The sequence below is a fragment of the Takifugu rubripes genome, chromosome 20, assembly GCF_901000725.2.
Source record: "Takifugu rubripes chromosome 20, fTakRub1.2, whole genome shotgun sequence".
Classification (NCBI taxonomy): domain Eukaryota; kingdom Metazoa; phylum Chordata; class Actinopteri; order Tetraodontiformes; family Tetraodontidae; genus Takifugu; species Takifugu rubripes.
Genome location: NC_042304.1, coordinates 13,217,573 through 13,245,328, shown reverse-complemented (window position 1 = coordinate 13,245,328; position 27,756 = coordinate 13,217,573). Strand labels below are relative to the sequence as shown.

The window sequence follows — 27,756 nt, the reverse complement described above, 5'->3', positions numbered from 1 at the left end:
TGTTTGTGTTACTGTAGCGCTGCACCTTCGCTGCAGTAAATCGTAATTAAAATCAAAAACGTCCCAAAGCAAACACACATGCTTTTCCAATACAAGTCAGTAAACCTGCATATTATGGTTAGGATTATTCTCTAAAACAGAAATGTATGCAAGCACCAAAGTTCCTTCTAAATGGAGGCTGGTTTTGCCAGTTACTCATCCTTTTGAATCATTGCAACAGTCAGAAATTAGCAAAACAATAGTCATGAGCCCCCCAGGCTCATCTCAACCTAAACATGACCAACCCACCATGTGCTTACATATGGCAAACAAAGCAACTGTAAAGTTTATTTTTAGTTAAACCAGGCGAGTCTTAATCACTGAAAGACCTTTACTCATATGTTAACAAATGCGCTTCCTTGAAGAAAGTTTCTTGACCAAACTGACCAATTTGAAAGTGCTGAAGCCGAGATACGTACGTCTTTTTTTCCCCTATTCCACACTACCACTTACGTTAGTTTTATTGCGTAGCGCAATTCTATGAACCGGCGTGACGGCATATTTAGGTATTGTAGCAGAAGGAGGCTTAAAGAGACAACAGCAAAAATCATAGCAACTTTGAGGGGGAATCGGGATGAGAACGGCGACCACGAACGACGAACCATGTCTTCGACAACGGTTCGATAGCTAAAGGTAACATGCCTTCGTTTGGCGACCGATTTTATTTGCAGCTTTCAGTGGTACAGGTCATTTCACCGGACATAAACGCTCTTGTTTCGTGTGCTAACTTGCTAAATGGCTAGCATGTGAGCTAAGCGGTAAGCGATCCAAGCCAGCCCGTCCGTGTACATTCGGTTGTTTAGGATTAAGGAGTTGCCCCAGTTGTCAGGATAATGGCTATAGCTGGAATCTGAACTCCAAAACTATACTCAGGTGAAACAGCCCGTCTATTTCGCCACGCTTTTACTCAAGCCGATAAAGTTAACCTGTTGTATCGTGGCTTGGTTATTCTTTTTTATTTATTATTTAGTAAGCATTAACTAACCGAGCATGTTAAAGTAACAAGCCATTAATACTCCATGTTCTGATTCGACTTGCTGAAAGACTTCAGTTCCTGCCTATTGCGACTTAATGTTCCGCTGTCGTTAATAGTTTAAATTAACGTTGGATGGTTAGGCTGGTTTTTAACCAGGCGCTGGGCCAACAGTGTAGGTTTTATGAGAAGGTAGCTAGCTTGGTCGGATAAAGGCTACCCAGTGAGATTTTCCTGTAGCTACATGACGAAGTAACGCACATGCAACGCTCTGCCTTAGCATTAAACTTGTTACTGTGACATGTTTAAGTTTTAATTCAAACAAAAGGCACAGGCTATTGGATTAGGCTAAATTGCTAAGCTTGCTAAGTAACGGCAAGATAGCCTGAGTGTTGGCCTTGTCTACCAAGCCAGCTAAAATTAAATTATGTTATATCGCCTCCGAATACTTTGAATTTTATAAAATAATAGGTTTGTCCTGTAACTGGGGACACCCAAATGACTTTTAAAAGATAACAATTAGTTTGAATGACTGAAACGGAGGATAAATGAGTTTCCGAGAGCTAATCGGTGTCCAGTTAGCTTCTTGCTAGCAGCCTTAATATAAGCTGCGGAAAAGAGCTATTTTATTGTACGAATGAAAGATTTATCTTTTCTACATGCTTTTACATAATTCTCAGTTCGAGTGTTTTCGGCAAGTAAGTAATTTGTCTGATTTTTAGTGTCTAAAATTCTGTAGCGTTATTATCAGTGTTGTCGACAACATGGTAGCAACACTAGACGACAGAGCTTTAGGCTATTTTTTTTTTTTTCTCCTGTGTTTACATGTACCGTTTTAGGAACACATGAATACCTTCTTACTTATTTTCTTTTAAATCTTGCTATCTCTGCCACGACATACCGTTGATATTAAAGACAATATTCTACTTCCTCAAATAAGACAGTCTAGACAGATGAGACAAGATGGCCCAAAGTTAACTTGAGACTGAGGTTTCTAAACGTGTGTTTCCGGCCATTTTCCAACCCTTCATAGCTACTAACATGGGGTTGTTTTTGAAAGATATGGGTGGTTCGTGTTACCATAACGGATATAGAACCTGGCGTGATACGCTGCCATTTCATTGATGTGCTCATCTGTTAAAATTAGGCTTTAGCCTGCTGCTTTATTGTTGTTTCCAGCCTTGTGACTGGGCTGAATAGTGTGATTTCTAAATAATTCCCTGCATCTTGACCTCAGCGCGCTCAAATCAGCGGATATTTACTGGCTAATGCATTCCAGAAGAACACCAGGCGTTAATATATGTTAGTTTTGTGATTCTGTGTGTGTCACCATCCACGCCATTCCAATAATAGACAGCTTCCAAGTAATGTTGACGCTATGAGACGTTACAACGGTCATTGATCTGTGTAAGTGCCTTTCCACAGGAAAGAGGAGCTGCTCATCACAAGTGGCTGAATTACCTGCTCTCTTTTATCAGGGGTACAGGGCAGTCTGATGTCTGCGGAATAACCAGCACAACTTTACCAAAATATTGTCTCTGAAAAGGGAAACGTATAATTGGCCCTGGTAACCTTGATGATTTGTGCTTGTTTCTGGTTTTTGCAGCTCTGCGGCCAACGTTGGACACGACCGTTGCGTGGCGTTCCCGTCTGCTGTGGCGTTCCCGTCTGCTGTGGCGTTCCCGTCTGCTGTGGCGTTCCCGTCTGCTGTGGCGTTCCCGTCTGCCGTGGCGTTCCCGTCTGCCGTGGCCCCGCATCATGTAGAGCGTCCACTGTGCCACTACAGCCTGACCAGTATGAATGAGCCACCCCAGTAGATGTTCCCAAGTGGCCTTCTGGATGCAGTAGCTGGGTTTTGGACTGCACCCACTTTTTTTTTCTTTGTATGAACTATTAGTTGTCCTCCTGCCTGCTCCCTGGGTAGGATGCTGAAGCGGGAAAAGCACAGCTAAAAGGAACGACAAGAAAAAAGGGAAGCACTTGAAATAAGCTGCCCGATAGCTGCAGGAAGAGCTAAAGCTTTTGTTTAAGTGTCGAATGAACCGTTGCACACACTGCCACAAAGACCTTTCCTCTGTCCTTTGAGATTAATCCTCCCTCTACCTCCTCCACCAACATTATTGGAGTTTTATGGTTTGCATGGCTGGAGAATAACCGTGGAGAGGCCAGGGTATCACAAGCTTATGGATTTTGACAAGAAAGGGGGAAAGGGAGAGACAGAGGAAGGGAAGAAGATGTCTAAGACAGCAGGCAGCAGGACTGGACACGGGGGCCGGAGTTCAGGGACCAACTCTGGAGTTCTAATGGTTGGTCCAAACTTCCGTGTGGGTAAAAAGATTGGCTGTGGAAACTTTGGAGAGCTGCGGTTGGGAAAAAACCTCTATACCAACGAATATGTGGCCATCAAATTGGTGAGTAAATCTTTCAAGCTTTAGTAAATGTAGAGTCTCACTTCAACTAATGCCCCTGATCAGGTGACACCCTGTATGTGGTGGCCCCAAAGGCCCAGAGAGTGACCAGAGGGTCACATGACCCGCCGCCATTGTCGCGCTTTGGAGGACGGCCTTTAACTCCACCTGCTGGCTAACAGGTTGGACTAGAACCGGCCCGCTAACGTCTGCGACTGTGAAGATCAACTACGATGCAGTCGGTTCAGTTTCCTTCTGATCTTATTTTAGGGGCGAGCACCCTCCACGCTCGCGTTTGCGTGGCGCTCCAGCCACGTTTGCTGTAACCACCCCGCTCACGATGGTGCTCGATGTACAGTAACAGTCGAGTCCGTCGGAATAAAGTCTCAAAGTAAAACGAGGATCCGATATCACCTTTTATTTTAGTTCCGTGTAGCGTGACCACATTGGTCAGCCTGAATTAGGCATTCAAAAACAAGGTTCTTCCTAGTGGTACCGGCCACCGTCGGGCTTCAGCAGTCGTTAATAATTGACCGATCTTTTTATTCTGTCAGCACGAACACTTCTACTCTGAGCCATGCTTTGGTTAGCTTTTAATCCAGCTGTGAGACGCCACATGAAACATCAGCCACGTGCACTGTGCGCTGGTCTGTAGCTGCCTCGCCGTTTTTTTCCCGCTGTAAAAACATTATTTTCTCACAACTGGATGGGGTTAATTGTCCTCCTGGTTTAGTCGTGGCTCAAACACCCTCTCCGCCACATCTGCCCTGGTCTATTTTGACGTTTGGTGCGTTTGTGAGTGATGTCATTATCTCTGAATGGGCATCAGCTCGAGGCTTTGCTGAAAGCCACATAGAAGGCAGACGTTGGCCAACACTATAATTGCAGTTCTGCTCTTCTCTGAAATCTTTGGTTGTGTTTGCTGCCCCCCCCCTCGTGCCTGTGAACCCTCCCATCTGTTTGGGTATTTTTATCCCCACGGTGTCCAGTTAAATCTGGATCTGGTGTTTCGTGGATCTCGTGGCCCACTGAACACTGGAGTTTATCCCTGTTCCCTTTAAGAAACCCATGAACGCATCTATTAAAACCTTTATCGCGTGTGCTTCCATTAATCTCTGAGCGGGCACCTTCACCCACGGTGTGTGTTGTTCCATATCTCGCTGAGCTGGGAATATGGGCGGTGCCTGTCTACACCTGGGACAAAGGTGAACGGCAGTGTCACCCTGCGCCACCACGTGACGGCAGAGGCAGACTTATGTGGCCGTGCGCACCATTCTCTGGAGAGAGGACCCGGCGAGGGCTGAAAGGTTGTCTTTGTTAGCAGGTCTCGTCCCCACACAGTGGTCCACTCTTTGGTTCGGCGGGGTGTTTCCTGACACTGACAAGTGCTTGTGTGATGGAGGCAAGACCATGCAACTGCTGCTGGAGGCTCCAGGCTTCGCTGACAGGAGGAGGTCCAGGACTCCTAAAGACCTGGAGAAGTGAACTCCTCTCAGCGTGTCGCTCTCCGAACCCCCCTTTTTTTATCATTTGAAACGGTGCCAAAGCAGAGCAAAGGCCACATCTGTGGGCATTCTAACTCTGAACACACCCAGCTGATGCAGACGTTTCATCCAGGAAGCCCTGAATCCATTTTAGAGTCGACGTTTCTCACCTGTTTGACTGTCATTTATTTTGTCGGCCGTTTGTTGTGGATGAGAAATATTATAAATGGTGACAAGTAGCTTCTTTTTCGAGTGTAACTTGGTACTAGCTTTGTAGTGTCTAATTGAGAGAAAATTGGGTGAATTTATTATCTCCTGGGAAACATGGGGCAGACTTATGGCTGCCGATCAGCGAAACGTAGTTCCTGCTTTAGTTTGTGTGGCCTCTTGTGGGAAAAGGTGTTTTCTAATGAATGGAAAGTGTGTGTTTCTGTCTCTGTGTCATTGCACCGTGCAGGATAATGAATTTCAAATAGGTGCAAATGATGTCACATGAAATGACGGAGAAGTCTTGACTGAATCAGACAGGGTTCGACCACGTTCTCCCGCCCGCTGCTGAAGACCAACGTTTCTTCTCCCCGTGTGCTAAAACACACATGAAGCGTGAGGCGTTGTGATCTCCCGTTGGAGTCCGGAGACTCTCGCTCTGCAGGTTACACCCGCTCTGCTGGGGGCAGCTGTTGAAGCTATCGGCAGGTTTGACTCTGGCGGGACCTCCTGGACGTCTTACCTTAAACTAGTTAATCTTCTCATGAATCATTTGCCAGCAACATCATGGAATTTTCCCATGGACGCACAAACTCTGCTTTGAGGATGATTGATAACGGTCATAAAACCAGTACGAGAAAGTCCCCATGTCAGTGACTTGCAAAAATCTGTTGTTCTGCGCACAATTACATGCTTTAATAAGCTTACAGGACAAAAAGGTGCTGCGTGTACAGAGGAATGCTCAATATTTAATCATTCGCTACGATATCAACATTCCAAGACCTGAAAATAGGGATTTTTTTTTTTTAAATCAAATATTCTTTTGTGTTATTTAAACTGATTGAGGACAGTCGAAGTAAGAACATTTGGGGATTAAAACATTTTTTCCAAAGTCAGGACGCGAACCACCAGTGATTGATTTAGGAGCTTGCCTTGCTCATACTTGAGCCGGATCAATTAAGCCCAGAAATGAGTTTAAAGTCCGCTTAGAATGACAAACAAATCTGAAAATCTGACTTTATTGTGGTCGGCATGATGAAAACACGTCTCAAGGCCTCATGAGAGGAACTAGGAAGCAGCCCGTTGTTGACGAATGAGCCGCCCTGTCTAAAAGTAGAGAAGTCATGCTGCCCGCTGAATATTGTGAAACGCTGGAGCGCGTCAGGCAAAGGTCAGCGGCTATTCTTGGGCTTTTTCATTTTGGGTTTGTTCTTCCGGACGTGGCTGTCGCAGCCACGACTTTTACCCGTTGAATATCACACCAGGCCTGACAGATGGTCCACATGTTGATACCATTTTAAATTACATCATCCCAGATTTCCTTCATCATCCTCCTCCTCTACCGTGCTTTTTTACTAAAAGCTAATGTTCCTGGCTCTGGCAGTTAAGCTGGGCTTGTTTTTAGCTACATTATGCAGCTTGTAAGTGTAAATGATGGTGTATTTATGTTTTTATTGGACATATGGACATATGTGATCATGCAGACATTGTTTTCCAGCTGTTACAACATTTATACCCAACTTCAGACTCAGGTTTTGGAAGCTTTATGGGTTTTTGAGTCTTGATCATAAGTTTCTGAGGCCACTTAAAAAGCAGCTGTCTGGTTGAAGCAGTGTAAGTCGTGATTTCTATTTTATTATTTGGTTCTGTCACCAAGTCACATGTTTAGAAATAACTTAATTGCAGTTTTTAAATCAAATTTTTCTTTTTAAGATGTGCCTGTTGTGGATGTAAATTCTAATAATTCTTTACCGTATCAGCTGTTATATCCATCCTGAATGACATAATGTGCTGAGCTGGTTAATCCCAGGAAGAGGACCACCCCCATGTAGGGCTGATGCCTTCCTCTGTGTGGCCACTCAAGTCTTTGGAGGCCTCGATTTTTCATCACCTAATCCACGATGTCATAATCTCACCATTGTAAAAGCTTCGGCTGATTTTCGTGAACATGGATCCTTGGAATGATGCGTCACATTCCTTTCGTCGCCCATCCCCAGGTTGTTGGGGGGGGGGAGGGTGTCAGAGATTATGAACCTGCCAGAAGTCTCTCCTAGTTTTGGCAAGTTTTCATGCCCTTTGGTCGATTACATCCCATTGGAAAATTGTCGGCGACATTAAATAATCTTTGAAAGCTGAATATATCCACCGTCGGTAAGATACTGTCATGCATATGTAAGGGCTCCAAACGATGCTGTGGAGCCTGTAGGAGGAAGACGAGCGGTTGGAAGGTGAAGTGTAGAGATGCTGTGGCATCATCCGCATCCTACATAAGCGCGGGCAACAAGACTGTCAGGCAGTATCAGGAAGGAAAGGGCAAGAAAAGCTTCAAGATATAAATAATGAATTAAAACAGATGGCTCACAACTGCAGGATCCGTTAAAACAGCTTACAATAGAAAACAGGGGCTTATGGCAGCTTTATGTACTTAAGTCATCTCTATTCCTAGCAGATGGGATAAGCTATAGCTGTGTAAATGACCAGAGCAGGGCTTACTAATGTCTGATGTAACATCTTTTCATGGGTCCAGTTTTTGCCCGTGTCTTTTTTGGCTGACGAGCCAGGAGTTGCTTTATGAAGGTGCAGAATCCTTCAGAGCGTATGGATTTAAAATGGGTAGAGGAGCTTTTTGCCACGAGTGTGGGCCTGTGTCGGAGGCAGCTGACCCCCGTGCCAGAAGGGCCCTTTCCTGTCTGACCTGCTGTTACAGTAACCTCTCCACCTCAGCTGTTCCACACTCTTTTGTTGCTACCTGGTGTTGGTAGCAAATGACACCTGAGCAAATGTGTCGTCTCTGTCCCATCATTTCCATTAAAAATGCCTTTTGACCGTCCCGTAGTGGGGGGGGCAGTCTGGTCTCTGCAGATACAATCAAATCAACCCTGGTCATCAATAGACTCGGCTCATTCTGATTTAAGCACAAATTTAAACTCTTAATAAAATTTCAAAATCAATCCTTTTGTTTCCTTTTCCTGGACAACATGTTTATTTTCTAGTTTGACAGTTTTAATAAAGTAAACAGCCCCTACTTAATACAATCTGTTCCTCTGTCTCTTCTCTTTCAGGAACCCATCAAGTCCAGGGCACCACAGCTTCATTTGGAGTATAGATTTTATAAACAGTTGGGAAATTCAGGTAAGAGATATCGTCTTTGTTTGAGTCGTGATTTATCCAAAAGCAAATGTAAAAGTCCCAACAGTCACTTCCGGGACTCGTATTCAGTTTACACCGTGTCTAATATATGTGTGGTTTCTCATGCACAAACCTTGATATTAGCATCCTATATGTGCACGTGGGCGTGAGAGACCTCTGGCAGCATATTTACAGTTTTTGCACATGAACGTTGTGAGCATATTGCGGGTGGAGGACAACAAGCACTGTGCCAGGGGAACTGGTACAATGGCACCTTTGTGATGGAGGCTACTTTTCAGCATGTTGCAGTTCATTTTCCCACATCTACTGTAGGAGAGTCAGAGGATGGTTTTTAACACCTCTGATGCCACATCTACAGCCACCACAGCCTTCTGCTTAAATAGATTAAGGTGTAATTAAAGAGTAGGTATGTGCTTTGTTAGCTGGACGCTAGGATTCATTGATTTCTGATTAGTTTCTGACATGCAGCACCAGAGGATGTGGCGCCTCCTACGCCCCTGGATGACGCGGTCGGTTAACCAGCCATGAGAATCCCTCGTCGTCATCTTTTCTAACAGGAAAAGACATGAGATCTCATGAGCTTAGACTGTCGCGAGCGCAGTGCTCCTGCACGGTCGATGATCTGTGATGAGATGTGTTCCAGGATACCTTTATTGAATTGTTATGCTTATGCATTACGGCGCGTTGATGGCTCATCACTATTATGTTTGGCTTGGAAGGTTTAGTTCTGCACTAAATAAAACAAATGTTTGTGCTGCTGTGCAAATCAGCCTTGGTGACACATGCTAGTTTCCCCGGCTCCTTTGGGCCAGAGTAAAAGCCCTCCACTTTGATAAGGAGGTGGGGCATTAGGGCAGTCCTTGACTATTTATAGACGGTCCTCTATAGCAGTGGGGCCTTCATGGTGTTCCTCAGTCAGCTCAGTCACCGTATCTTCTGCTTTTCTTTTATTGCAGCAACATTAATGTGTTGAGTTGCAGAATATTGCTATTGCTCAGTGGTTTTTACACATATTCACTGATTAAAAATGTACTTACAGAGGAAAGATTTGATCATAAACTCTACTTTAAATGTAACTTTGACCCTCTGTGCAGTTTTCATGGATAGTTGGTTGTGTTATTGCAATAGAACGCTAACAGAATTCTTTCCCCGTGACTTAATATTTCTAGCATTATTGTAAAGGTGTGGCATCCTCTTTCCTTAACAAAATTTAAGATGATGCCATGCCATTTTGACTCAGACCCCCTGGCTGTAATACTCATACATCTTTCATTTGTGTTTCGACACGGTCCATTGGCTGTTCTAGATGCACATTTAGTACTGTGAGTGCATCTAAAGGTGAAGCCACAACATTACCTTACATTTGACAGACCTCTGTGATCGACGTCTGCTTCCTCTGTGAACAAGTGACACTGAAGAATTGTGGGTGGGGGTCTAAGAGTAAATTTCAATCTACTTATGTTGTCAGCGTGGCTAAATGGGTCCATGTGACCCGGATAGTTAACAACACTCAAACATGCCACACTGTGGTCCGCTGAGTGCTTAACACTCATTAGAAGCTTAACTGCACACCTTTAATTCTCTGCTGTCCTGAGCAGCTCTCAGCTGATGGGAACGCTGCTCTCTGACCCTGGTTGTAGGTCGTAATTACAATGCCGCTCACGTCTATTATATTCCAGTGCTGTCCTAGAGCGAGGATTCGTTTTTAGGTTGAATGACAGTGTGTGTTGTTTTTTTGTCTCAGATGTAGATTTTGTACAGCAGGCAGATCTAATGAGCGTGTCTGGGTATGTGGTGGATGAAAGACTTTCCTGGTCACACTGCTGAGTCGAGAATGATGATAGTGTTTTTGTGTCTTCACACATCTGTGCTGCCTGAAACAGTAGGTTTCGTTTCCCCCGTATTATAAATATGTGGCTCGTTGTGGAGTTGTGTTCATGAGCCTTGTGATCCCTGATAATTTGTCTGTGTGGATCGGTACATTTCCAAAAGCAGCAGAGTTAAAGTCTGATCCTCGTACGCTCTACAGTCTCTGTGTGCCTTCCGTCTCACTCCCCGGTCCCCTTTTCTTGAAACTGGATTACAACACCATTTTTAAGTCATAGTGAATATTGCGTTTATCTCTTGCTGTGTTTTTTTGTGATCGTTGGGGTCTAAAATTCCTAATTTTGTGGCAGCTTTTTCAAAGGTTGCTGTACACTATGTTGTCTTTTTCCAATTACATTGCAGGAGTAAGTGGAAAAATAATAAGGTTTAAAAAAAGCTAAAAATGTAAATAATTGTAACATTTTTGCTTTTTTGTTTGGTGTATATTAATTTTCTTTGTGGGTGTTACTACTATCATTACTTGGTTGTTTTAGCATTTAATCTGACTTTGTCTCAACCATAATTGTACACACAAAAAACTAATGCTGTCATGGAAACAATTCTTCTGGAATAGAACTTTGTACACACTCACCCAGCTGGTCATTAGCATGAGAGTCCCCCCATAGGAGCCTGATCCTGCTCAGTGTTTCTTCCAGTAAAAAGGAGGTTTTCTTGCTAGTTGCCGTCAGGTTCTGGGTCTCCGAAGCACCTAAGTACAGTTGTGATTGTGACAGATGCCTAATAAAGTTGGATTGAACTGAATGGCAGTTCTAAAAGCACAAGTCATAGTTCCTGCAGTAAATACTAGCTTGAGATTTGTATTTATTTATTTTTGTCTGAAATGATAGCGCAGAGGTTTGACACTCCCCAGTTGGTTGAAAACAATCCTTTTGGTTCATACACACGCATTCTTCAGAAGCCATAGTTTGTACAGCACAGTGGGTGTGGTGGATTCTGCTAGGAAAATTCTATTTACAGTCGTCATCGCAATGTTGTCTTCTCCGTCACGAAATGTTGAGCCACCTTTTCCTTTACTCCTCCTCACTGGAAAATAAACTGAAGGCTCAGTTTGTGTTCTGTGACTGTAGCTTACATGAAAATTGTGTGTTGTGAAAGATGTACTGCAATGTTTGAATGAACTGATGGGTCGATATTTCATAGTTCCTGTAATCTCACTTGTGCGTCTTCTCACAGAGGGAATCCCTCAGGTGTACTACTTTGGTCCTTGTGGGAAGTATAATGCCATGGTGATGGAGCTGCTTGGACCCAGTCTAGAGGACCTATTTGATCTCTGTGACCGAACATTCACCCTCAAGACCGTCCTCATGATAGCCATACAGCTGGTACGAGTTGAACAATGAAAATAGAGCCAAATGTTTCAAAAGACCCATAACAGTTTTATAAAAGAGCTCTTTGGGACGGATACATATTTGATTCTACTTTTTCCCCTCTTAGATAACGCGGATGGAGTACGTCCACACTAAGAGTCTGATATACAGAGATGTGAAGCCAGAAAACTTCCTGGTTGGGCGGCCAGGAAGCAAGAGGCAACACACCATCCACATCATCGACTTTGGTCTGGCCAAAGAGTACATCGACCCCGAGACCAAAAAACACATCCCCTACCGGGAGCACAAGAGTCTCACCGGGACGGCACGTTACATGAGCATTAACACACACCTTGGAAAGGGTAAGGAATTCCTATCCCACTGGAAGGTCTTTTTAAAGGCTTTACTTGTATGTAAATTCAGTTGAACATTTATCTTCAGTACTTTTTACACACCGTCGGTTAATTGGAGGCAAACTTCCTGCTGGTGCTAATTGAGCTCTATTTTGTAACACTGCTGACCTTCTCAGTTGGTTTAATAATCAATGTATTTCTCAAATATATATATTTTTTGTTTCAGAACAAAGCAGAAGGGATGACTTGGAGGCATTGGGTCATATGTTTATGTACTTCCTTCGAGGTAGCCTCCCCTGGCAGGGCCTAAAGGTACGGTTGCACATGGTTTTACATCATCCAAACATTGACACATTTTTATTGAGGCAAGATTCTGGTGATGTGCAGTAATCAATCACTAGTTTAGGTGGCTTTTCTTTCTGTTATACTATATCAATATATGTCTTACCAGCAGGGTAGTGTGGTTCCGTTGTGTTGGACATGTTGCTTTGCCATAATTGTCCTTGTGACTCTTACACATGCGCACATTGTGATATAGATGATGAAACAATATATTGTGCTGCCCTGCTCTGTTGTACCCATTATCAGCCTGATCTTACTAACAGAGAGCCTGTTGTAAACTGCACCATCTTCTCACACTGGTGGAATTTCAGAAGGAAGAATATTAACAAGTACCCTACACGTGGTTAGATGTGGTTCCTTGCTTTGCATATAGGTAGCTACAGTATGTTATATGTTTAAACAGTTTTGCTGTGCATTGGTTTAGAGTCTGAAGCATCCAAACACAATGAAAGGTGCCAGCAGGACAGGTTACAGTCGCCGGATTACTGGATATTTTGCACTCGTATCAAAGGTGTACATAGAATACATTACAAGACACCTCATCTGAGCATTTGCTGTGTGGGAGGAAGCTTGTGGAACATTAGTGTGAAGGAGGGATGAATGTGGGGGATGTTGGGTTGCACAGGCCAAAGCAAGTTCCCACCAACACAAAATGGCTGTTTGCATCAAAACTACAACAAGAGCATAATGACCAAAAATTACAGTGAATTGTGATAATGTACCATAAACCTTGACAGGTGTGGAGCCGACTGGGCGGGTGGGTGGTGAAGGGAGGGTTGACTGTGTGTCCCGTCATTAACGCAACAATTGTTCTGAACACACACACAGTAAACACAATATGGCCACAATAGTGTAAGGACATATTGAAAGGACCTGAGGACTTTTACATCTCCTCAGCTTCTTTTTTATTGTCTGTAAAGAAATTAAGTGCATGTTTAATTTGTGTGCAGACCTCTAAGATTGTAGAATGAAAGTCTTACAAACTTATTAAAACTTTGTACAAACCCTTATTGTGTATTTTTAATCATGATGTGTGCTTGTATTTCTCTTTAGGCGGACACTTTGAAGGAGAGGTACCAGAAAATCGGGGACACAAAACGAGCGACGCCAATTGAAGTGCTTTGCGAAAGTTTCCCGGGTTTGTTTCGAACCATACAGTTTCTCCGTTTAATGTTTGACTCAATACTTCTGTCTCGCACTTATTTTATGTAACAATGTGTTCTTTCTCTTCACTATAGAAGAGATGGCCACCTACCTGCGCTATGTGAGGAGGCTGGACTTCTTCGAGAAGCCTGATTATGACTACTTAAGGAAGCTCTTCACTGATCTCTTCGACAGGAACGGCTACGTCTTTGACTATGAATATGACTGGGTCGGCAAATCACTCGTGAGTGCATCTCACTGTCTGCAAACCTTTAATGCTGAAAAGATTTGATCCTTTTCATTTGAGCTGTTATACGGACAGACGGTCCAAGTGGCCCAAATATTGAATTTGTTGCATCTGTGGTTAATTGGGGATATTTTAGACGCACAGCCGGCAAATGGCAGTATTATACAGCTCGTAATAAACATTTTGCCACCTCACAATCTCCATAGCAACTAAATGTACAAAGATAGAAATTGTTAAAAAGGGAAGCAAATGTACTACGAATAAATCTAATGAAGTTCGGAGATATTAAAGGCATACACTTATGAGTGGTCATCTGCTTGCTTCTCATCTATTTCTTCTGCAGTGTTTATGTTTCTCAGTGCTCTTCTCTCTCTCTGTAGCCCACACCGATAGGCCCCATCCCCAGTGACACGCCCCTGCAGCCCAGTAGCAGAGACAAAGCACAACAGCAGACCAAAAACCAGGTGAGAGCATCTACAAACAAACCCATTCAGGTTCCTGGTTCCCAGTCTCCTGTGAGCAGGCTGCCCAGCTGAAACAAAGCCCTGTTTCAGGCTTGTGTTTATTCACACCTAGCCACCCTAAGCTCCAGTCATTGCGTGCATGATTTGAAAATGCATATTGCATTATTCATACTGGTAATGACAAATGATACGCTTAGTGTGTGACAATGTGTAGACCTGATATCCATTCTCTCACTTTTTTGTTATCGTCATGCTGTCCGGGCCTTGTTATGTTTTTATATATATTAATTAGAGGAGCAGTAATATTAGTGTCTGGAAAATCTTATTTTGCCGTGTGCCAGTTTGGCTCACTGCTCATTATAAGGTCATGGAGGTATTTGATCTGTTTTTAATAGCGCTGTAGCAATGGACTTCAGCCTTATTTTATTATTCCATTCTTTATTGTGCTGACATGATCGGCTCGTTAACAGTCGCCAACCTTTGAAACGTGCAAACATCCCCAGTAACACGTTCTCGTAAAAACCCCTGCGATCCAAGCGACAGCGTGTAGTTTCAAATATGAAAGAAAATCTTTGCTTGATACTCGATCTTGTGTTGCTTCATGGTCACTGACAAAGTTGTTTTGGACGTCTCGATAGGCACAACTCCAAATCACAACTGTAAACCATATTTCTGCCTACGTTTTAAGAAGAATAATGAAGTTTCACATTTAGCGCGAAACATTCAGGCCTTTGAAAAAGTCCTTGCTAATTGTGTTGTCTTAAATATTGAATGCTAAAGAATCAAGGCTGTTCTTTCTTACTCTTGCATGACTTTTATTAGTGTGTGATTTGTGCTTTGCATAAATTTTTTGCTTCCCACTACTCCTCTATTAACATAGAATGTCTTAACAAGCCCGCTTCTGCTTGGGAGAGGTCTTCTGTAATTTTTTTGTTTTGTTTCCTTTTTTGTTTTATTCGACCCCTCACCTCCTTGTCCCTCCACCTCCTTTACCTTCACCCCTTCCCAACACATTGCCTCACCGACACCCCACCTCTTTTTTGTCTTCCTTCTTCTCATCACTGTGACCACGTGCCTCAACCCTATTTTGCTCTTTACGTCAAGTCACCTGAGCCCAAAGGAAGTGAGTCTCAGCCCACTCCAGTGACCAATAAGGAGACTCTGGGGTCGCACCTCACAGCCGAGAGGCTGGGGGGCTCTGTTCAGGTACTGCTGCTGCTACCGCTGCTGCTCTGATGGCTAATGCATGAAGCCTCTTAGGTTTTGTTATGTTTTGACCCCCCTCTCACACCGATCCCACACCGCCGCCTGTCTGTGGTTCTGTTTTGATTCTTTTGAATCCCTGTGTGTCCGTGCTTTTCTGGCTCTGTTTGCATTCTCTTCTTCATTTGCTGTAGCCTGCTCAAAGAAATGGCCAACAAAAAAATACAGAACTTCCGATAATAGTCGGACCTCATTTAGTAAAGATCTGTAAATCACTATAGGGTCTGTGATGCTTCAAAAGCAGAGCTGTGGATTTCTCATTTGTTCCCTCTTTAGTAAAAAACAAAATAAAACCCTAAAACGGAACAGTGTCAAATACAAACACTATAATCGACTTTAAATAAATGTGGGACAAATTTGCCCCCTGCTGGCAACGGGGATAATTGCAGCTGTGAGGGAAGGTTTACATCAAGCTGTCATAAAACACTGTTCTCATTCTCATAAATATCAAAAGAGCTTTTATTTTTTCCATGTCTGCTGTTATTAGTTTTCCTGCTCTGTGTGCTTCCAATGGAAACGTTTTTGCTATTGAGTCAGCATTTTAGATGGCGATGTACAGCATCAAGGTTAACGTTCAAAAACACTCGTCTCTCCTTTAGATGTGAGTTAAAATGATAAATCTGACTTATGTTTGTGCTTTGGTTCACATGTCAACACACATCAAGGCACCATTTTCCTTCATGTGTAACATTGGAAGCACATTTATAAAAACCTCTGAGTGAGCAGTATCCTTCACAATCCTCATACAAAGACTCAGACGTAAAAAAAACCCAAAAAAACACAGCTGAATTCTGAAAAAATACGTAAAGAGCCGTCAGGATCAAAGCGATCTCCACCTTGCAGCCATTGCTCAGATGCGCGTGTTTGAGTCCTTCGCTGCTGTGGTGTCTTCCTGCAGGTGATGAGCTCGACGAACGGTGAGTTAAACACGGACGATCCCACGGCCGGACACTCCAACGCTCCCATCACCGCTCCCGCAGAGGTCGAAGTGGCTGATGAGACCAAGTGAGATTTCGTCTTTTCTCAACACCTCCACGTGTTTTAATGGTCTGAAAAATGCCGTTTCCTGATTGCCCCCGTGATTCCCTGCAGGTGCTGTTGTTTCTTCAAGCGGAGAAAGAGGAAAACCCTCCAGAGGCATAAGTGAAAGAAGAGAGCAGAGAACTTGAAATATTGTGGTCACTGTCAAGTTTTAAATGGAAGCAACTACACAGCGCCCCCCTCCTGACTTTTATCTCCTCTATCTCTTTCCACCTCTCCCCTCTTTCCCCCTCACATTATACCCACCGTCACCGTACCTCCTCCCCCCTTTGCGCTCTCTCTCGTTCCCAGTGCTCCCCAGCTACTGGCAGGTTAAAGGAACGTTGCGGTCCTATTGACTCCACAACAGACTCTTGATTCCTTTATCAGTAAAAAAATAAATGTACCTATGTTACAACAGGGGCTTTGAGAAAACGTTTAAAAAAAAAACTGTAATAACGAAACTACCGTGGTGTGAATATGAAAACTTACTGTTTGAGACAGTTGATGTATTTTAGATTCCATGAAGATCAGCGTTTGATCAGGGGAACCAGCAGAGTGGTTCAAGAGAGACATCTGCTCTTTAGGAAAATGTTTAATTTTCTTTTCCTTCCTTTGGTGTGTGTTCTGGGATCAAGGCGAAGAGGAAAAGGTGAACTATATTAATGTTAAATCTGAGAGACACAGGAAGCATTTCATCCATAAAAAGTGAACACGGAGGATTTTTATGTTTGTTTTTTTCTCTTTTGTAATTGAATCCTCTGTTTTTGAAGTCGAACCCCTGCATCGAAAACCATTTTTATGTTGTAGTGTTCTGGAGTTCAGTTCTTTTCCTCACGCTGGCTTTATTTTTGTCTGTCATCATGGATTTTGTAGCACAGTCACTGGCCTCAGGTACTGTGGACAATTGAGAGAAACAGATATTAAGCTCTCTTTATTATTATTATTATTGCACTTTTGGGAAAAATGAAAACAATACAGTGGTAAAATTTTAGGTTTGGAATTAACAGTTAAGAAAACATCTTAATAAAGACAGATCTAGGAATGCTTATATCTGAGTTATGGCCAGAAAATGTTGTCTTTACATGGAGATAAAACAAAGATATGTCTTTTGATTTTTATTTCTTACATCAGAATAATTTACCAGGAAATCTTAGTTTGTGCCTTTCTAAGTAAAATGTTTAAAGGTCAAGTGAGTGTCCCGCATTGGCATTTTATCCCAAATAGTGTGTGTGTGTGTGCGTGCGTGCGTGCGTGTGTGTGTGTGTGCGCGCGCTTCCTCCTCCCTGCAGTTTGTTGCTGCCTATTTTACACTAGATGTTGCTCAAGCTACAGCCTACAGCAAAAAATTAGTTTTCAACTCAAACTGTTTTTGACGGTCTTGATGCGAGTCATACTGCCCCCTACTGGCCGTCCCAAACCTGCTAGATTTTTACTTTTGTTTTTTAAACAACTGCTTTTGTGAAAAATCAAACATTAAGGTTTCAATGGATTGACGCCTCCACCGAACCCATAACAGTAAGATCTCCTGTGGCATTGATCTGAATGACCCAGAAAACAGGAAGGTTATTGATGGTGTGTTTTCCGTGGGTGATGCCTCATGTTTAAGACTTCTCACCTTCAACATCCAACAGCAACTGGAGGGAATTCTTCTCACAGCTGTGTCGACGTTTGTGATATTTCTGTTCTTTACAATGTCTCAAATCCTGACAACACTGCGGTCAAATGCTCGCGAGAACTCATAATCCCGTTGAAACAGTAGTACTGTCCCCCGGCGTTCCCATGGCAACCACAGTTACCAACACTGTCGCAATCGAGTAATAAAACGCACCTGTGTGTTTTTAACATCAGCTGAACTTTGCAGCTTAAGTAACGAGTATCTATGCTCGTAATGGGTCAGGAGTGTGGAAATCATTAAATATTATGCGCTAAATGATCGTCATGGCAACCAGGTTAAATTTCATAACTCATAATGGCTCGTTTTTTAAGTACATCCGCAAATATGACGATGTTGGTAGAACAAAATCTGATTTTTGGAAACTGATGGACAGACTTCAGGAGTTTATTTCCTAAAAAAACCCGATCATTTAAATACGGGAATAGAATAGAGTCTCGCTCTTGTTAATTCAGAGGAGTTAATTTTAGTATTTTCATCAAACCTGCGTATTTTTCCCAGGGCTGTAAAATGGCGAAAGTCCGCCATCTAGGGGCCGAACCGCGGCGGTGCGGGGTTGACGAGCGGCGGGCGGGCGGGCGGGACAAAGCACTTGTTCAGAGGCTGCTGCCCGAGAAACAGCCCTTCACCCCAGCGTGAAACAGGTCCGCGAACGTAAGGCTCGGATTTTTTATTTTCTTTGAGGAAAAATATTTGTATATCAGGTCTGAAAAGGCCTTTCAATCCTTCGACGGAAGCGACTTCAGCCGTCCCGAACTTTCTTCGAAGGGGGAGTTTTGACGGAGACTTCAGCATTCTTTAGCGACCACCAGGTAAGTTCGGGGGAAAAAAAAACAAGTTTTAGCTATCCAACATCGGACTAAATTCCAAATATTATAGAAAATGGCCTATGATCAAGTCTCCGCTATAGAAACCGAAAACACTGGAGCTGGGAGAGAACCGACGGGAGTAAAGAGTCAGATTTATGGACAGGTGGAACCTTTGGTTGTCCCTAAAGTTAACGGAGCTAACAGCACTTTATACTTAAGCTAACGGATCGTATTTATATATATATTTTACTTCCATTAAAGGATCATTAAAGCAGTAATAATATCAGCACATGTTAAACATGCCTGAATTACTGGGTAAATGTGTAGTTTATGAATCTGTCGTAGCTGATTTATCACCAATGGCAACAAAATGCGTAATAGCTAATTTATTATTCATAATTGGGGTAATGACCGCTCAGGTACACAAGGTAAAGACGGTTTAAAACCAAAAAAAGACCGTGTTGAGGCCAGTGTTGTCCAGCCAAAGTCTGTTAAAGTACATAGCAGAGATAAAATCAGGTCAGAGGGAGTCTAAGCAGCATGGCAACAGCGTTTATGTATCAAAGTGTCCTTCACCAGGGTTTGCATGCCTTTCCAGTGGATCTCCTGACATTCCCAGGATGTTCCTCAGGTTTCCGGCCCACAGACTGCAGTGTTTTGGAGCAGGGGGTCTTGGCAGGCTCCCATATGTGCCAGCGGGCCCCAGCCCACGCCTTCACGGGCCTGATAGTTTTTGACAGATGTGAGACATGTGACCGTGCGACTGGAATTCCAGCATCAGCATCAGATGATAGAGTCTCTGTGTTGTGGTGCAGCCCGGCCCGTGACCTTGGTCCAACCCCTGCACTTTCTCCACAGCTTGCTATTGCGATGTTGTAGCCAGGTTGACAAACACCACTGTAGTACGAGGGTAATTACAGCGCTACAGCTGCCACCACAGCAAACGAGACTGTAAACATCCTAATGGGACGACGGTGACCCGATCCAGGGAAATATATACTTGACATTCATGTTCAGACTGCAGATATTTGCACCCCCCCCCCCCCCCCCCCCGCATGTCTCAGTTGGGTTACTAAAACAATCCACTAAGGAATTTAGCAGACATGGGAGGTTTGTTCTTTTTGAATTCAAACTTGCCAAATCATCTGTTGTTGTGGAACATGCGGTACCTGTTCCCAGCATTCCCTGCTTTTAATCCGGACCTTTTCTGCCTCCGCCTCGGACATAAAAAGGTTGCACTTTTCCTGATAATGAAGTAGAAGTGGAGGCTTTTCTCATGGTTCCCTGGTCCCGACCGGCCCACCTTAAATAGCACCTGTGGAGCCACATGTGACGTCCCTGCACCCCCCCACTCACCTGTCCTCATGTCTTTCTGGGTTTCCTTTAACTTCGTCCTCCCCCCGCTCTGGAGCAGCATAGTGGAGCCCTTGTCTGATCCTCTCTGGACAATACCCCCCACCTCCCCTTTTTTTTTTTAACCCCATCTCCATAGCAACACCGTCCTATTGCTCCTCCTGCTCCCAGAAACAAAGGCCAGAAGTTATAGAAGTGGGGAGAGAAGGCAGGATGAGATTTGGGAGACGAGGGGAACTGGGACGGGGTGAAGGACTTGGTGGGTTGAGGGATGAAATAATAGGAAGGTGTCTGGGATGGAGGCCCCTTCTGCCAGAGGCTGTAAAAACTGGAGAGTTATCGTCAGGAGCTGTCAGGGAGCGATTGTCCGTCTGTTTGCAGGTCTACATTTCAGAATAGCTGTTGGCTCCTCAGAGAACCTCCTCGGAGACCGAACAGGGGAAACGTTCACGCAGAGGGACCCGTTAGTCAAGCACGCGTGTCTGTGATGAGACGGGTGGGATTATTTAGCTGCGATTCTGGACCCTTCGTCTCAGCTTTTTATCGGGTTGTTTTGTTGGAGGGTATCAGGTGAACAGACGACACGTTTCGGCCTTTTGTGCCGCTGTTTTCGCGTAAGACTAAGCTCAGAGTTGGACAAATTCTTCATTCCTTTGGTTCTTGAGACTGATTTTAGCGTGTTTCCATTCAGGCAGCCCCCTCCCTCTGTAGAAGAATGGGTATTGTTAGACCATACACACAGGCCGGTCATGTGACTGAAACATGTCAGCTTTTAACTGGCGGCATGATATGAAATGCTCAGAAGTCGGCCGAGCTGATTCCCGGAGAGGCAGAAAGGACAGTATTGTTGCTGCCTCACCGTCCCGTCCTGGTACCGGTGTCTCCACGCCGACTCTGACTTCCTGCTTCAGACTTTAAAGCTCAAGTCGTTGCTGTAATGTTTATAATAGTCCTCCCAAGGAAAGCCAGTGTTTATAGGATATGATAGGTGATCAGAGTTCTGCTTCCTGCTGAGAAAAAGCATTTACCTTCCTCTCATTTACAATAGAGTCAACATCTTTTTGTCCTCGACAGATTGGGACACTTCTGGACAATGTTTGACAAACATCGCTACGACAGCCCGCCCGTGTACAGCCCTCCTTACTCCCCACCTTCCAACAACGGCTTTGGCCCCCCGGGCAGCCTCCAGGGTCCTCAGAGCGATTACAATGCATACCCGCCCCCGCCAGGATCCTACTACATGGACAAACCGCAGCATTTCTACAAGTGGCTGTCGCCTCCGGGGATCGTCAAGGCCATGATGGGGACGGTGATCATCTTATGCGTGGCCATATTTGCCTGCGTGGCCTCCACCCTCATGTGGGACATGCAGTATGGAATAGGATACGGCACCGGATACGGCGCTGGAACCTACGGGTCGGGGTACGGGGGCTATGGAAGTTACGGAGGATACGGAGGCTACGGCGGCGGCTACGGCGGCGGCTACGGCGGCGGCTACGGCGGCAGCTACGTCTCGCCTTACTCGGCCAAATCCGCCATGATCGCCATGTCGGCCATCAACTTCATCGGCGCGCTGGCCTTCTTCATCGCCAGCTTCTCCAAGACCAGTGTTGTCCGGAGCAGGAAGTTCTTCCTGGCCCTCATGATAAGCTGCATCATCATGGCCATCCTGCAGGTGAGACCTACTTTCAGGCGCCCGTATCTTTGTCCTGCCCCACTTCTCTGTCGATTCCAGTCACCTTGATAAGCAGCAATAAACAGATTTATTTAGCAGATTTATCCTCCATTTGCCGTAAACTTGGTTGACTGCCATTTAAACCTGAGTGTGTTTAAAGAATTCCCAACTAAAGGGGGGAGGAGTTTCTCCAGCAGGATCGATTGGGTGATCAAAGTCACCGTTGCAGTTCTATTTTGTCGGAACTATCTAACAAAATACGTGTCTCAAAGTAACATGACAGCTTCGGCCAATCAGGAGTCACCTTGAATGAGGAAGCATACACAACGGTAGCTGCCCCCGGGTTACACGGTCCGGTTTGCCTGTTCTCCTCACGCCCGTGTGAAGCATCCTCCCAATGAGGACGCCAAGACCAGGCTCTTGGACAGCGTAGGTATCGGCGTGACTGACGGTGGTTCTCCTTCCAGGGCATCATAAGCATCGTTTACATTGTCGGCGTGAACCCGATGGCTCAGAGCTCCTCCAACATAATATACAACCCGTTGCTGGTGATGTGCCAGAACCTCTACCAGAACGGATACTCCCAGGTGGGAGGAGTGGGCGGCTTCCCCCTCTACAACCAGTATCTGTACCATTACTGCTTCGTGGACCCACAGGAGGTGTGAAGCTTTTCCTCTCCATCTTTGTGGATATTATATATTTTTTTTTAGCTTATCTTTGCATTTATCTCCATGTCCCTCCTTCCCAGGGCATCGCCATGGTGTGCGGGCTCCTGGTCGTCATCGGCCTGAGCGTGGCGGCGTTCTTCGCGCACAAAACCAGAGGGAAGATCTGGCGTCACGGGAAGCCGAACATCTACTGGGAAGAGCCCCTGGTCCGCGGGACGGCCTCGGAGGGGAGGGACGTGGAGGAGTGGGTGAGAGGCGCCGGCCACAGTTTCATAAGACCAGGTTTACGTGGGATTTGCCAAAGAAAAATTATGTTTCAGCCCAACCTGACCTTGAAATTGTGCAGGCACAGCTTGCACTCAAATAAACAGCATGAGAGTTTAAATCCAGCCCGATGAGACGCGCTGTCCACAGACAGATTTGATTAGATGATGAAATGACCAACGTCTGGGGGGGGGGGGCGGGGGGGGTTCAGCACAGGCTTCAGCCACCAAGTGCAGACGTGTAGGTAGGTCAGCAGCCTGCGAAGGCATTTGCCTGGGTGCGCACGGACGCCTTCCCCTGTCCCCAGCTCGGTTTTTACAGTGTTTGAAACTCATGATTTCGTTATGAGATGAAAGTCCAGACGGCTCCTCGTCCACGGACGCTAATCTGCCGGCGGGAACGGCCGCTGAGCCGACTGTGTCCTCTGGGCGTGCCGCTTTGTTCAGGGTCGTGGCTGATAGCAGAGATTGTTTGTCCCTAAACTACCACCTGGTTTCGCCCTGGATAATCATTAAGCGCGCGGTGAGATAGCGAGCCGGCAGGTGGTTGCTAGGGGGTTTAAATGTAAACATCTGGCCTGAGCTGCAGCGCCCTCACCTGACGCACCGGCGCCTCCGCTCATGTTTAAATGGATTCAGTTCCATTCATCCCAAAACAGAACTGATTCCTGACTGCTTCCTAAGGTGTGAGGCTTGTACGTGGGATCGTGCACGTTCCGCCGTGTTGTCGGGAAAGGCGTCGGTTCAATCATTGACCGGATTCGTCCGTGAACGACAAAGAGCTGACTCACGATATTCCTGAAGGAGAAAAGGAAGCGCGGCGCGTTCCGCTGGATTTGAGGGAGTGTTTGTATATGAGGCTCGTGCGCGGGCGGCTCGTGCGCGCCGTCGTGTAGGTGTGCAGAGATCAGAGCGGATGTGACAGGCCTGCAGCAAATCATGTGACTAGCTCGGTCCGATGAGGACATGTGTCTCTCTGATGTCATCATCCTCATTAGGAAGGTCCAGGGCCGGGCCGCTCTCTGCCTCCGCAGGTCGGAGGTCGCGGTTGGCTGGATGGCGCCGAAGATGCCGTGTCACCTGTCTCTGAGTCACGGCGCCGGTCTGTGACTGGACCTTTCTGTGCGGCTCCGCTCTGGGAGGACGGCAACACTCCGCCGGCCGGGGACACTGGTCTCATTCAGCTTGTTCAGGCATTGTGTCCGCTGAGGTCATCGGCAGTGAGGGGGGGCGCCGAGGCGGCTTGAAGGACGCGCTTCAGACGCCCTGACAGGGAGTTTATTGAACAAATGCAGCTCAGGGGGAGACCTCACCCCCCCAGTGATGGACGTGGTTCACGTCAGCCTCCTCGTACGCTTCTGATTCATTCGACAAGTCATGTGTAGCTCGGTTCTGCTCTTTTTTACCCCCTCGCTCCTGTTGTTCTGGGCAGCAGAGGGGTGGGGGGGCACTGCGAGTGCATTCCTTACGGATCCTCGCCCCGCGCTCCTCCCTCCCTGCTTATTGTTTTTGGGGGGGCTCGGCCAGGCCGTGTCCGCACCTGAAATCAGGAACATCTGCAACATCCAGAGAGCGACTGGACGACGCGGTGCCCCCCCCCCCCCCCCCCCCCCCCCCGGGGAGCTCTTATTGTGTTGAATTCCGCCACAGCTGCCCTCACAGGAAGGACTCAGACTCACTGAGATCACAAACTTCTTCCTTCCCCGCTCTCCCAAACCCAAGGCCGCCATTTTCTAACCTGCGAGTCCAAACGCCACGAAGGGGTCGGTTCTGAGCTGCTCGCTTGTGTTTTTTCCTGCTGTAGGTGAACAATGTGGAGGAAAGCCGCAGCGTCCAGGACGCCCCGACCCTGCTGGTGTCGGAGAAGGGCGCCGGTCTGCTCAACGCCTCGCCCAACAGCCTCCTGCCCTACCCCCCCGCCAAGGTGGACACCAGCTACTACGATGAGGACGACTACGACAAGAACGAGTGGGTCGACCGTGTTTGACCGGATCAGAATTTCTAGCGATCGCGTTGGGGAGAAACGCGACCTTCAGCTGTTGGCTCAACGGGTCGGGGAGGGCGGGGGCTCGTCGTTGATCGAGATTTATTTTATTTATTTATTTAAAGAGCCTGAAAGAGAACGTCAGAGCGATGGAGTCGGAGTTCAGAGGGACGATTAGAGGATCAGCATGAGGTGTAATTAACCAGGTTATTACTGACGCCACATTAGATTTTTTAAATGTTTCAATCTGTAAAGATTTCAGACGGCGTCCGTGCATGCGCCGGTGAAACGCCGCCCGTGTCTAATCGCCGCTCAGCTCTAAAGCCTATCACAGCGTAGGGCCCCGTCCAAATAAAGCGCTCCGTGTGTGACCTTTGACCCGGCCGGATTCATTTTTCCTTTTCATGTTCAGCCAACTCTCAGAGGAAGGCGGCCATCTTTGTGAGCAAATATTTTTGCCTCTCTTGAAGCTGCGGGTTTTGTTTGCGTGTGCCTGTGCACGTGCACGTGCGCGCGCTCACAGAACAGTGATATTAAAGCATCTTTTTACCCAGCTGCTTGTTATACGTCCACATCTGGATCCAGCTTGCTCTTCAAATCCCCTCAAAGTGCCGATTGTGACAGTCATCTGGTCTCCTGCAGGTACTCGGAGCGGACCACCAGCAGGCCCTCGGAAGCCTTCTCCCACGCCGGGAGAACCAGCTCCAGCCCGTCAGAGGAGACCGGCGGGGGGCGGAAACCCTCCGCCAACAGGGGCAAGAGGCGCAGGCGTAACCCAGCGTGGGACGAGTCCCAGTACGAGACGGAGTACACCACTGGGGGAGAGACGGGCAACGAGCTGGACGGGGAAGAGTGGGAGAGGTGAGACAGGCCGTGGGCAGATGCTGCCCCTCCCCGGGATTACAGATCAAATTGTCTTTGTCTGAGAACGCACAACAACATCGCCGCTCCCTCCGGATCAGACCTACATCCTTTGATCTGAGTAAGCCGAGCGTCACATGACGGCGACGGGAGCCGGAGCGACGCGTATGTCAGCAGATGTTTAAGTAAACGAGCGCGGGGACGGAGGGACGTTAATCCTCCGAGGCACGGCGGCAGAATTAGGCCAAAGGTGCAGAAGCAGGAGTCAGTCGAGTTCACGAGGGGCCGTTATGGCCGGCGCCGACCCAGAGAGGCGGCTGACGGTATCGACCCGCGCTCAGGCGGTCGACACGCGTTCGGAGGAGCGCGTAGAGAACCCGGGGTGACTTCCTGCCCTCTCCCGCCCTCCAGCGTTTACCCCGAGATAACGTCCGACGCCGAGCGGCACGAATACAAGCGGGAGTTCGACGCCGACCTCCGGGAGTACAAGCGGCTCTGCGCCGAGATGGACGACGTCAACGACCGGCTGAACCAGCTGAGCCGGCAGCTGGACGCGCTGGACGACTCGTCCGCCAAATACCAGGTGGTTCCGCGTTATCGCCGACACAACGACCGCCCAAGGTCGCGACACGTGTGACACGCTCTTCTTTTGTCGCTCCACAGGCGGTGGCGGAGGAATACAACAAGTTGAAGGACCTGAAGCAGGTGAGGACGTGTGTTCTCTGACGTGTGGAATGTTTCTGACTGTTTCTGACTGTTTCTGACTGTTTCTGACTGTTTGCCGACCGGTTGTGAATCGCTCTCTCGCCTCCAGACGCCAGACTATCAGTCAAAGAAGAAGCTGTGTCGCCGGCTGAGGCACAAACTGTTCCACATCAAGCGCAGGGTGAAGGACTACGACAAGAGCCACTCGTGAGCGCGCCGAGTCCTGGTCCGCTGAGCAGCGACACACTCCGACGCCGCAGAGATCCTGTCAGACCAAAGCGACCTGGACTGAACCGCCCAGTAAACACGCCGCGCATGCTAACGCTAACAATGATTTCGCACTGGTTAATTGAATTGATGATGGAGGGAAATGGAAGCGGGGGCTTCCACGCCAAGCACTGCCGTTTCTACTGAGACATTCTGCTCTCCACACTGGCAACCTTGTAGAGGGAGGGGTGGCTGGAATCGTTCTGGAGCAGATATGCATTATTTTTTTTAAGCCTTGCCAGCTTTAACAAACTTTTTTTGTACTTTTTTTCATGTTCTTCATCAGAGAAGTGATCTGCTCTCAGATGGGTTAATGTGCGTTGTTTTGTTTTAATACTGAGACCAAAAAGGGGACAAACTGACGAGAGAAAGAGTGCGCGCGCGCGCGTGTGTGTGTGTGTGTGTGTGTGTGTGTGTGTGTGTGTGTGTGTGTGTGGGTGTGTGTTGTGCACTGTACATACTTCACTGAATCATGTTCTTACTTCACACTGCGAACAAATGTGCGTGTCTGTGTCATCGTGTGCAGATTTGTGGCATTTGTGACGTCTGTATTGTTTTGTTTTGTACTAAAGACTCACGGTGGCTTGTTTTGTTAATCAGTGTTCATTTAAAACGTGTTCAAGCTGCACCCACCAGATGTTTTTGATGTTCGCTCCACAAACTGGAAGCCGCTCTCTCTGACTGTTCATGATTCTTTAGCGTTCAATGATTATCCTTTTATTCACGTGTGGTCATGTTTGCATTAAATCTCTACGTGTCGCCTTCTAGTGGACGTGAGTAAATTGTTTAGACACTTGATTCGTCGTGCATTTGTATTTTTTTTAATAAGGTAAATTGTGGAACCAGTTGCGAGCCATTTATTTTTGTACAGTTTGTGTCCTTTCACGACCGTTGTTGTGACTGTTTAGTTCCAACAGATATAATCAGATCAATTCCGTAATAAACATATCTAATTCTTCAACTATTTATTTGGCAAATTTATTTTGTTCATTTATGTCTGATGGTGTGTTTACTCTGGAGGGAAACGTGCAGGATGTGTCCATCAGGGGGCGCTAGAACACCAGAAGACGCCTCAGCTCATCAGATGTGCGGACACCGCCCCCTGGTGGTAAGATGCCGCTTCACATTACGGAAATAAAGGATTTTTAATGGAGAAAGTTTTTGTTTTTACCAAATATCAACGTTTAAATGAAAACTCGAGTTGTTGCT

At 46.3% G+C, this 27,756-nt stretch overlaps 2 protein-coding genes across 7 annotated transcripts; both read left to right on the top strand.

The window, feature by feature from the left end:
* The first annotated feature begins 517 nt into the window (after positions 1-517).
* Positions 518-17,479, top strand: csnk1g2b (casein kinase 1, gamma 2b). 6 transcript variants are annotated; one of them, XM_029828866.1, is made up of 12 exons: positions 518-672; positions 2,619-3,423; positions 8,174-8,243; positions 11,322-11,470; positions 11,583-11,817; positions 12,035-12,120; positions 13,204-13,288; positions 13,392-13,537; positions 13,921-14,004; positions 15,109-15,210; positions 16,166-16,272; positions 16,360-17,479. In XM_029828866.1, the coding sequence occupies exons 2-12, from the start codon at positions 3,196-3,198 to the stop codon at positions 16,412-16,414; spliced, it is 1,347 nt and encodes a 448-aa protein (XP_029684726.1). In that variant the 5' UTR covers positions 518-672; positions 2,619-3,195; the 3' UTR covers positions 16,415-17,479. The 6 variants fall into 6 exon arrangements, with proteins under 6 accessions (XP_029684726.1, XP_029684723.1, XP_011617663.1 ...); XM_029828863.1 differs by having other exon boundaries at positions 13,389-13,537; XM_029828865.1 differs by lacking the exon at positions 518-672 and adding an exon at positions 781-797 and having other exon boundaries at positions 13,389-13,537.
* A 1,067-nt stretch (positions 17,480-18,546) lies between these two features.
* Positions 18,547-27,513, top strand: LOC101068432 (occludin). Its single transcript, XM_003978068.3, has 9 exons — positions 18,547-18,774; positions 21,199-21,799; positions 22,267-22,458; positions 22,548-22,715; positions 24,535-24,698; positions 25,357-25,575; positions 25,987-26,158; positions 26,239-26,280; positions 26,390-27,513. The coding sequence occupies exons 2-9, from the start codon at positions 21,218-21,220 to the stop codon at positions 26,489-26,491; spliced, it is 1,641 nt and encodes a 546-aa protein (XP_003978117.2). The 5' UTR covers positions 18,547-18,774; positions 21,199-21,217; the 3' UTR covers positions 26,492-27,513.
* Positions 27,514-27,756: the final 243 nt, after the last annotated feature.

Bases quoted from the DNA above. Each gene is read 5' to 3' on its own strand.
- csnk1g2b (XM_029828863.1), top strand. From the start codon at position 3,196: ATGGATTTTGACAAGAAAGGGGGAAAGGGAGAGACAGAGGAAGGGAAG. The intron at 8,244-11,321 runs GTAAGAGATATC...GTCTTCTCACAG, and splicing joins TAAACAGTTGGGAAATTCAG to AGGGAATCCCTCAGGTGTAC. The intron at 15,211-16,165 runs GTACTGCTGCTG...GTCTTCCTGCAG, and splicing joins GGCTGGGGGGCTCTGTTCAG to GTGATGAGCTCGACGAACGG.
- LOC101068432 (XM_003978068.3), top strand. From the start codon at position 21,218: ATGTTTGACAAACATCGCTACGACAGCCCGCCCGTGTACAGCCCTCCT. The intron at 26,159-26,238 runs GTGGTTCCGCGT...GTCGCTCCACAG, and splicing joins ACTCGTCCGCCAAATACCAG to GCGGTGGCGGAGGAATACAA. The intron at 26,281-26,389 runs GTGAGGACGTGT...TCTCGCCTCCAG, and splicing joins AGTTGAAGGACCTGAAGCAG to ACGCCAGACTATCAGTCAAA.